The sequence below is a fragment of the Hylaeus volcanicus genome, chromosome 1 (assembly GCF_026283585.1).
Source record: "Hylaeus volcanicus isolate JK05 chromosome 1, UHH_iyHylVolc1.0_haploid, whole genome shotgun sequence".
NCBI classification, from domain to species: Eukaryota; Metazoa; Arthropoda; class Insecta; order Hymenoptera; family Colletidae; genus Hylaeus; species Hylaeus volcanicus.
This window is the reverse complement of record NC_071976.1, coordinates 35,002,200-35,012,846: the sequence shown is the minus strand read 5'-3', so window position 1 is coordinate 35,012,846 and position 10,647 is coordinate 35,002,200. Positions and strand designations below refer to the sequence as shown.

At 48.0% G+C, this 10,647-nt stretch overlaps 1 protein-coding gene across 2 annotated transcripts in view; it reads right to left on the bottom strand.

Moving 5' to 3' along the window:
- Positions 1-3,897: 3,897 nt before the first annotated feature.
- LOC128884026 (glycine receptor subunit alpha-2) overlaps positions 3,898-10,647 on the bottom strand; it is a 9,050-nt gene continuing 2,300 nt past the window's right edge. For both annotated transcript variants that reach the window (XM_054137000.1, XM_054137009.1), the window contains 6 exons: positions 9,590-9,767; positions 9,085-9,311; positions 8,772-8,854; positions 7,875-8,186; positions 7,088-7,293; positions 3,898-5,094 (listed from right to left, as the gene is read on the bottom strand). In XM_054137000.1, the coding sequence (XP_053992975.1) occupies positions 4,918-5,094; positions 7,088-7,293; positions 7,875-8,186; positions 8,772-8,854; positions 9,085-9,311; positions 9,590-9,767 (1,183 nt within the window). In that variant the 3' untranslated portion in view covers positions 3,898-4,917. The remainder of the gene's footprint in view (positions 5,095-7,087; positions 7,294-7,874; positions 8,187-8,771; positions 8,855-9,084; positions 9,312-9,589; positions 9,768-10,647) is intronic.

Genomic DNA, 10,647 nt, shown 5'->3' with positions numbered 1-10,647 from the left:
CTGTGTATCAACCATTTGGCAATAACGATATTTTTAGTCGAATTATAAATGAAAGGGTCGAAACGGAAAGAGAAAGTTAAGAGAAACGTTGACTACTCGAACGGAGAAGAAAGGAAGATGGTAAGACGGTTTATCGACAGCGGTCAAGCGCCGGCACGTTGTAACGAGTACACCCGATAGATGTAACTAGGAACGGGGTGAAGACATTTTAGCCAAAAAGGTGTTGTCCGTCTTCGGTAGCTTCCACGCCTTACTCAACAGTGAAAAATAAATTATAATTCGTATTTAAGAAGCCCTGTATTGTCGTTCATTTCGATCGATTGAGATTCATCGTCACGGGGACCTTTTTTTTCGCTTTGAAAGTTCACGAGCAAACGGAACGTGGACAGCGTCGAGTAATTTCTGTCAGCGGCAGGCTAGCGGGGTTCTGCCACTACCGATCTCTTCTTTCTCCCTGGTCGTTGCACACGATTACTCGTCACGACGAAACGACCAACTTTTTCCAAGCTATCGATCGAACGAGACAAACGGTCGCGTCCAATGGTGACAAATTTCCCGGGTCAAACGAAAAGAAAACACGAGTTTGTGAAATTAATTGGTGTTTGCGAAACGCCAGCCGCAATAGCGAGAGCGTGTGTCGGGTGGGCGCGCGTTTACGCGGGAAATCGATTCGTGTTTGCGTATACGAACAGGACGTGCTCGTTACCTACTCGAAGGCTTAAATGGGACGCCATGGTGTTTGCAGCCCGGGGCGTAAACGTCGTTCCTCGACGAAATTTATGGCTAGATTGTGGACACTGCTCGCGCGGCTTTTTCGAAGCTCCCGGGTCGAGCGGCATCGACGCGATGCTCGCTTTATTTTCAGAACCCGGCGGTCAAGGACGCCGATAGGAAGAAGCTGACCCAGGAAAGTGGATTCTGTAACGTTGCTGATCACGTTGATGCACTCGGCCTGTCGTCAATCGATTCGAGCGAGGAGAGAACGTTGTTCGCTGATGTTTCTTCTCGATCCATTCTACTCTAACATTATTTCAGACAATGTCCATCGTAAAATATTTCCTTCTACGCTTCGAGATCGATAGAAACTTTTACCTGGATAAGAATTTCGTCTATCTCTGTACGCACGTCACCCTGGCAACGTCGGTGGACTGCGAAGAGTTAAATTTGATTACTCGAAATCAGAATATCGCTCGTGTACGTTGATTTAGCTCAGCGGTCAAGTTCCATGTTAAATTCCACGTTGAAATCGAAATCTCTTTCTCGCTTCGATCCACGATCGAATCGTCGCGATCGGGGACCGTAAATCAACGGCTTCCCGTGCTAATTTCGTCCAACTATTCGAGACCGATCGAGCAATACGCCGGCGAAGCCCGAAACTGGGTTACCGTGTCGAATAACATTTTTATGAAACCACTCCGCGATAGCAAGATTTTCCTTGACGCAGTGTCGTCGATAACGGAGCTGCCTCTTCTTCCTCTCGGTTTGGAATACGATTTTAATAATTAATTATTTATTCGCGTCTAGGAACGTTCAAGCTGCGACGTGCGCGATTGTTTGGATGGAAACGAACGACTCGAACCGATACGATTTCCACGGGTTTTCGTCGATCTTATATTCGGCAACGATCGCCGAACCGTTCGCGATCGGCACGTATCCGGAAGCGGCATAATTATTTCGCTGTCTCTCGTAGCGTGTCCGCTTCGACTCGCCGGAATCCATTAACGAACGACGGGCTTCTCGTTAACAAGATTGCCGACAGAAAGTCGATAGTTAATTACGCAAATGAAGGGATCTCGTTGAGGGTTGCCGCGGCTCTGTCTTCGATCCGCGAACTACGATCGATCGACGTCCGACGTGATCGATCGTGCTCGTTGCAATCACGGTTACGTTAATTGGCTGTACGCGTCTTTATTAAACGTATTCGCGGAAACTAAGGACTCGCGAGTCAGAGGAGACGAGAAGAGAGACGCGTTCTAATTTATTAATTAGACTTGCTTTCCGTGTTCGATCGGTTCTCATAATAAATTCTCTAACCTTGCGACTCGTACCGGTAGTTGTCGTTTCTGATTTTCGAGAGTTCTTCGCAGACGGAAGTGGTTGAAGCTGAAAGAAAACCGAGGGTTTCGCAAACGCGATAAATAAAGGGGAATAAAAATCGCGCGCGAATCGACATAGGCGACGCAATTGCCAGCGCTCCGTGGGGAAGTAGCATCGGCAAAGGGATTAAGGGGTGAAGTCGAGAAGGAGGGTTAAATCGTCGAAACGCGTCGGAGCGCAAAAGGGACGGCTGAAAGCTCTGTTCGGGTAAACAGAGAGAAAAAGAGGCATAGCTGGCCGGGGGGTTGGATGGGTGAAACAGACGAAAGTATCTTCATCGCGGGCACAAAGACTCTCTCAGGATAAAATGCCATGATTAAAAACTCTCGCCACCCACTTGGACGCGTGTTTGTACACACGTACGTTCGTGCTCGCGGAGTCTCTCTGCGGCATTGTGTCGGCCTTTCAGCGTCCCGTCACTCCCACTCCCTTTCTTTCTCTCCAAATGAAAGCTCGGTAGCTGGAATGGGTTAGGAGACGTCGTGAATGGGCAGCGAGGGAAAGAGAGACAGACAGCGGCTAGATCGGTCCGCAAAGCAGCGCTTTCAAGGAGTGAAACGACCTCGAGTGCCACAGCCGGCGCGCGTTGGGCGAAAGCAGATTGCCCAGAGAGAAAAGCTGCCGGAAAATTATCATCGTTGCCACGCGGAAATCATCCCCGAAACACGGGGAGAGTTGACCAAAGAAACGATCGAGCGGAGGTGGAACAGAAGGATTATCTGAGATTCGCGATAGAAATTTGTGGGGGATGAAAGCTAACAACTAAGCGGAGGGAGCTTGTTAAAATTCTATTAAAATGTACCATTTCGCGGCATTATTAAAAAGCCAATGGCGAACGGTAACGACGGAAGAGTCGACGACGCGTTGTTTTAATTAAGCGGCGGAGAGGAAAGAAGTAGAACATCTCCCCGAGACAACGTTCCGTCGCGAAACAGAGACAACGATTCGGTCGCGAAGCAATTACGCCGCCTCGCGTGTGGATTTAATTATTCTCCGAGAAACCGGAGACGGCCTGTCGTTTCGTCCCAATTAATTACTGCTGGTCGGTAACTGTCGAGGTTCCCTTTACGTGGCTAAAAGCCTTGCGACTTAAGGTGACGCCGACGGGAAGGGAAAGCCGAGGATCCACCTCCCTCGATTGTCGAGTTCTTCGTCGACTCCGAGGCCGTACTCTGTCGCAGAAACGAAAATTTCCTCGTTCCGCGTTGAAAATGACGATCGCTTCTTCTCATCGATGCTCATTTAGCGCGTTCGACTCGTGCAAGGATGACGAGTAACTCCTCGTGTAGGAATATACCCACCAATTGCTTTCTCGATTTCGGGAACGATATTCTCCATTTCTCTTTTACTTTCTGTACCGTACACTCGATGATTCCGATCAGTTTAGTCTCGATCGATTTGGTAAGCAATCGCGTTTAACCAGCTTTTCAAAGAATCCTGTCGATGAATATGTTACGAACTCTGCGCAAAGGAGAAGTGGTAAGTTAAAGTTTGTTTAAGAATACGGAGTCCAGGTGCCGAGCTCTCGAACCCAAGGTTCAAAGATAGTTTGCCCAATCCGTCGGCAGCATCGAGAGGACAAGGGAGACCAAAATGGACGATACTTGACGAGGAGCCAGGAAGTTTGCGAAGGGAAGTCTGCGAACCGAACGAATATATTTTGGAGTTTTATGGAATAAACGGAATACTTCCGCAAAGCCTCGGATCTTTTTCATTTTCCTCTCCTCGACTTCCACTTCCCATACGTTTCACTTTTAACGGAGGAAAGAATCTTGCCGTTTGAACATTAACCATCGTATATAAAGTATTAATATTTCGTTTATTTCATCCTAAACTCTGCGATCTCGCATAACGAGTCAACTGCGACGTAAGCATGTCGACGTTACAGCTTGCAGTCCCGTTCGTCGTTGTTTCCGACGTTAATAAAATCTGACTGATTTTCAAAGCGGCGAGTGTCGTTGGTCTATATTCTTCGTTGCGAATGGATCGCTTCTTTTTTAAGACGAGATCATATCTTCTCATCGCTCGATTTCGAAGAAGAGCGGGGCTGCACGCGTTAACGTCTCGTTAAAAATATCGGAGTTTATCTATCGTAGCAAAACTGGGGGAAATTACGGTAAATAATCGGAAGGCATGCACAGGGAACGATCAATCATGGTAAACGGATCGAAAATGATTTTTTCGATAAAGGTGACAAGACGCGATCCGTTTCGGATCGATCTACCTTCCACTGGATCGCGCCGAAACGAGCGAACGGGTGAGTACATTCGATCGATCGATTTACACATCTTCGAGTAATCCTTAACGCGACTTAATTGCTAAGATACTTATCGTTAATTAATCGCACTTGAACGGGATGTGTGTGTGTGTGTGTGTAAGTGTGTATGGTCTCTATATAAAAGGCATTGAAAATTCTGTTAGCAGACTTTCTCTCGTAGAAAAATCGGCCGGTTCGTTCGTTTCTCTGTTAACTGGCTCGATTGTTGCTCTCGCAGCATCGCGAAGACTCGTTTCGCTAAACGATGCGCTGTTCAAGGATCGTTTCCGATACCGCTGTAACCGTGAAACAGAATCTTTGCTACCTAGTATGAAAGGAATGTTCCAAATACTCTCGTCGATCTATCGAACTCGCTCGAGAACCGAATCGAGTTTACTTTGTACTAGATCTCGACGATTTTCTTTCGCGGTTGCAGCGGTCTCGTAACTCTAGAATCACCGAGCGCCAGTTAACAAAGACGAAAGGCTTCTGTTTGAAAGCTGACGTCGATTTCGCGGTCTTCGTTCCCGTCGATTTTCTCCTTCTTGGGGAGAGTAGTCCGTCTACAGGAAGGTGCTCCAATAGACGACGTTCAAGATAAGAAAGGAGAACGGGAAGAAGAATCTGGAGAACTTGTCGATGTAGATCGCAGTCGCCCGGCCCTGACAACAAGTGTCGTATTGCACGGACAAAGGCCTCACAGGACTTCTGCTCCTTCCGGATTCGTTCCTCATCGGCGTCTGTCGGTCAAATTGCAAATTGAATTAGTAGTTGTTTTAAATCCTCTAGTGGAACAGCCTGTATACAGGTTCATGAATTGTTACATTATCGAGTAAAATAATTGCTACGTATTAATCTTCGTCGGTTGATATTTGTCTATTTTCTGTTTTCGCAGGCAAAGCAAGACTAGCCCGAATTTTTACGATAGAAGAACGGCATCCCGCCCTCCTCGTGTCGCAGAGTGCATCAGAACGCTGCGATTGGCGAAATGCAAACATTTTGTAACAAAATGGATCGAATAAAATGGCTGTATTAGACGTACGCGTTCGTTCGTTCGTGCACGTATTTTTACAGGATAAAGCTTGTCGACGTTGGTTTCGTTTACTTCAATTAGAAAGCGTAGCGTTAATTCCGCGCTGCGGCGTAACCAAGTAATACCATTCATTTGTGTCACGTTTAATGCCATAATAGCGTCGCCATCGTATACGGAAAGGGCAGGTGTAACCCGCCTCGAAAGAAGAGAACTAACTAAACAGAGGGAGGAGTTTTCGTCGAAGAAATAAACCGTGGATTCGGTCGGTGTACAAACATTAAGATTCACGAGCGGAAACCGAAATAAAATGATGATACATCTTTTAGGCGGCTGACTCGTTCGCGAATGCGATAAATTACACAACCACGTGTCCCGAATTTCTCCAAAACGATCGAGCTCCGTCCAACGTCAAGGTTCGAATTAAATTTGACGAATTAATCTCCGGTTTCGCGTTCATATTTTATTCAAAGCACGCGACGCGATCTTTCCCTCGATCCTCGTGCACGCAGTCCCTCGTAAAACACAAACTTCCCCGCAGGATGGCCGTAAAATGCGAACTCTGCGCCCGAGTTCGCTCAAACTTTATAGAGCGGGACTGAGAAAATTCGAAATCCTTTTTATGTCATATTGTCGTAACGCAAAAACCTCGAATTCGTTCGTTCTACATCGGAATATCGTCGGACGATTCCTCGAGTTTCGATATTAACGACCAAACGCGACGGAAACCGCTTTTCGACGGCGGCGATCATCGACGCGAAGTTCTCGGTCGAACGAGCTTTACGACTTGGCGAAATATTTCTTTGGCGTTTGTTTAAACGACCGTACAAAACATTCCGCATCGTTGAGTCTTCGCGAATTCTTTTTTTTTTTTTTTCGGAATCGGTGCGGTAGAAAGTTGACGTTTCGAGCCATCGTGCCAGCGAAATCGCAAGAATTCGTCGGCGCGCGTGTTAATTATAGTTGTCACACTTTTAAGGTACTAAAGTCGGAGTTGTAAGTGTGTCAGGTGTTGTTAGAGCTTCAGGTATACCGGGTGTTGGCAGATTTTTATCTACGTCCGCGACGTTCCTAGAGTTCCTTCTTGTAATTTATCGCGCGTGTTTCGTAACGTTGGACGGAGAAAAATATCGGAATCCCGAACTCTAAAAAGCGTCGAACGAGGACCAGAGAAAACATGCTTCCACCTTTTTCCTCGCGTCCAGTACATTTTTTGTTTTTTTTCGTTTCCATCTCGTTCCCGGAGGCAAGCGGAACTCGGCCGCGGTCGCGTTAATTCTTTACCATCCAACGCTGTTCGCGGAAGCGGAAACGAACGGGAACGATTGTTTGTTGTTATTCCTGTCCGTCTGCACGACATTCCGAAACGCTTAACCTCAAGTAATTGGAAGTTCGAGATGCATAATTCTTCGCCGAATGAGAAACGAGCACCCGCCGGTCTACCGCAGCTCCGTGAATTATGTCCACCGACTACGAAAACAGGCCACCGTTTTTCTCTGTTTTGTAATCTATGTTCCGTGCCCCCGTAATTTCCCCGCTCGACCAAATTCGACGCTAATTAACGCGCGGTACCGTTCTTCATTTCTGCTTTCTGATGGTAAATCGATAAGTAGTCGAGCAAATGAATTCGTCCAACCTCTACCCATGGACTCTTTCTTTTACGCGTGTACATAGAAAAATATATATTATAGTAGAAATCTTACTTTGAATTCGTCGATGGCCTCCCGGAGATCCTCGTCCGAGTAGCCCTTCATAGCTTTGGTGGCCACGGGTCCCATGTAGTTGTTCACGACGGCGAACTCCATCAGCGAGAGGAACACGAACACGCTGCAGGAGGACATCCACACGTCGATGGCCTTCACGTACGAAACAGGCGGCAACGACTGCTGGGACTGCGTGTTTTGAGTCGCTGCGAGCAAACGGAAACGTTTCTCGGTCAGCAGGTGCTCGCCTCGCCTCGGACTAACGAATTCGTTCGTTCGGTTCTTCGATTCGCATGCGAATTCGCTCCACCCTGTGCTAATATTGAATCGTCGCCGCACAGTTCACCGGACATCCTCTGTGTACCTATTCCGCTACGCTTTGCGTCACAACCGCATTGCTGTTTCGTGCACCGTGTACCGATTGCGTTACCTCGCTAGGCTGAATCGTTCGAGCGAATTACTCGCGAGTCGCGTTATAACTCGGTAGCTGCTATTTCCAAAAATACCAACCACGCGCCTCGGCTCCTAACATAATCTTACATCCACCGACTGCTTTATGAAATTTCCGCGTTACCACCCCTCCCTTGACTTGGAAACAGTTGGAATCATCCCTTTGAAGCGTGTCAAAGGTAAATCTTCGAACCTCGATTTAAAGACACCTCGTCATCCCGGTTAGCCCGATGACAAACACGCCTCGAAACGTCCTTCCTTCCCCGCTTTCCTCCCTGTTCGATTCGTTTCAGCTGGAAAAGGGCTGGTACCCGGCGCTGAAACGGACGAACCTTACCGAGCGTTAGCAGTGACGTGACGCCTAGGGTGACCCGAGCCGGAATCGCTTCGGGTTTAATCCAGAACGCGATCCAGGACATGACCACGATCAGCGCGGACGGTATGTACGTGTGGAACAGGTGATAGCCGAGCCGCCGGCGCAGATTGAACACGATCTGTATGCACGTGAAGTTCCCCGTGGAGTACTCGATCGTGCAGTCGGTCGTGTAATTGTTCGAGATGTCGAGTTGCGGCAGCTCGATCTCCGGGTTCACCACTAGCGGGTCCGTCATGTTCCAGATGAACACCAGATCCTGAGTCGTGTGCGACACTGAAACCGAGTTCACGCTGTACGACCATTCCGACGATCTTCGATGAGATTCTTACAGAAGTACGTATCGTCGAGTTCTGTTTACGTTCGTTTCGAAACGCGATCCGTTTGTGATTTAGGGAGAGGGATTCGGAGGGATGCGCGTTACCCGGAAACGGATACAAAGATGGCTCGAGCGACGCCCGAGCCTCGATTAAATCCGATTTTAAGTAATTCCTGCGCGCTGGATTTCGAGGAGGACTCGCAAAGTTCGGGCAAAGGCGGGTCTAATGAGATTCTCGGAGCAGCGACGAGCAAAATTTAATCAAAGTAACGATTGACGATTACGGCTCGGACGGATAATCGTGATTCGCTCTCAATTCGTTTGACGATTGAATTAATCGTGAACCGCTCGCGACGATTGACAGCCAAATTAATCGTTAATTTCTCGGATATCGCATCAATCTTATTAAATAATGAATCGCACGATTGACCCGATTCTCGGTTAGTCCGAGTAATCGGCGATCGCAAGCGACTACGCAATTAATTCAATCGATTAATTAGTCGACTGTGCCGATATCATGTATTTTGACTCCCGATACTTACGGCTTTCGATCATCATCGAACAAATTTGAGTGTCGTGGGGGTAGGACTCGAACTTCATCGCGCAAGAGAGAACGAGAGTCAGTCTGAAAGAAAGCAATGCGACTATCATTATTCTCGTTTGGCTATCGTCACCTTGGACCGGTCGTTTTTCGTTCGCGGCTCTCTCCTTAGAACGATCGCATTTGCAAAGTATACTTAATAACTCGATGTCCAACAGAGCACGGTTATTCGGAAAGTGTCGTGGCTCGGGGCGGGCGCGCGCTCTCTCGGAAGAGGAAATTGCATTTTCCATTAATCGCCCGGCGATCCTTACTTTGACATGTAAAGCAGGGTCTTGTCGTGGTAGAGCCAGAGGTAATGATTAGGTATCGACATCTCGTGGAAGGTGACCTTCTTCGCGTTCTTGAAGAAGCAGTCGGGTCTCCAGATATTGTGCAGCCAGTCCACGTCCAATATTCTGTACTCTTCGGACATGTTCTCCGGAAGTCGGAGTCTAGAGTCCCGCCAACTTTGAGCCAAAAATATATCCGCGACGTACGTCTGAAAAGCAGACGAACCCTCAGCTCTTAATAAAACTCGTAATCCTTTGACCGCGTTCCGATAGCTTTCCTCGAGCTCTAACACGCGACGCTAAAATTTCAATTTCGATTTCGAACGGACCGTGATCGGTTTTTCCCTAAACAATTCGGCCGAATAATCATCGGACGGATACGCGAGGAAGTGGGAGACCTTACGAAGCCCGTCGTCGCCGCGGGAGTTAATCGAGAGAGAGAGAAAGAGAGAGAGAGAGAGAGAGAGAAATTCACGGGGCGAATTACCATGGATTCCTCGTTTATGGAGTCGATGCTGAGCACCGTGACGTGGAAGTAGACGATGGTAGGCTGGCCCAAGTACTTCGGCGCTCTGTGCTTGTCGTATTGCTTCGGGTTCACGGGGAGGATGTCTCTCAGCGACAAAGAGGCCTCCTTTCTGCCGTACTCCTCGAGGTCCGACTCCCTGAAAGAAAGCAGAAACGAGGAGTAGCGAGCCCGACGCGGACTCGGCGAATCCCGCCGTATCTCCGCGATCCAATTTTTCTGCCATTAGAATGCTCTAATTGAGAAGTGCGTTCGCGTAAGACCCTCCTTGGCGTCTGCAACCGATCTTGTTTCCTTCGTTACCATTTCGTCCAACGAGACACCCTTCCCCATTTTACCGTTCTCTTCTTGTTACGAATCACGAGTCGCGTTGGTTTACTTCGTAACGGATCGTCGTAATCGATAAATGCATCCTAGTCTTTCTTATTAATCGTTTTAAAACGATTGGACGCGCGCGAATGACATCGTCCGCGTTGGAAAAGCGCGAGTATCGAGCACAGCTCGCGAAGGAAGTCCACGAACGGTACGAGCGATTCTAAAATATTGGCGCGATTCCGATGAAACAGCAATATCGCGGAAGCCATAATAGGTCTTCGTGCTTGGCACACCTTTAAGTACGGCCGAGATACGCGTGTTCCTTACGTGCGGACATTTTTTTAATATGCCGACCCGCGACCCACAGTTCCGGTTTACCCAAGAATGTTCACCATCTTTTCTCGCAATTTCTATCGACGCGATGCGCATACAGTAAAATTGATATTACGACTTACTCGGTCGCGAAAAGTTTCAAATCATCGATTTCTATGAATTTTCCCGATTCAAAGAAGAGACCCTACTTTCGATCAGCGGTCGCGATAAGAGTTGGTTCTCGCGGTCGACGTCCGTTTATCGAGACGACCAGAGCGACCCGGTGTCGAACGCATTGCGGCACCTTAAAACCTGCCAACCTGGTAATCCATAACAAGAGTTTTAAGAATTTTCATTCGATTTCTTCTTTCTCGACGTCGATCGAAAGAGAT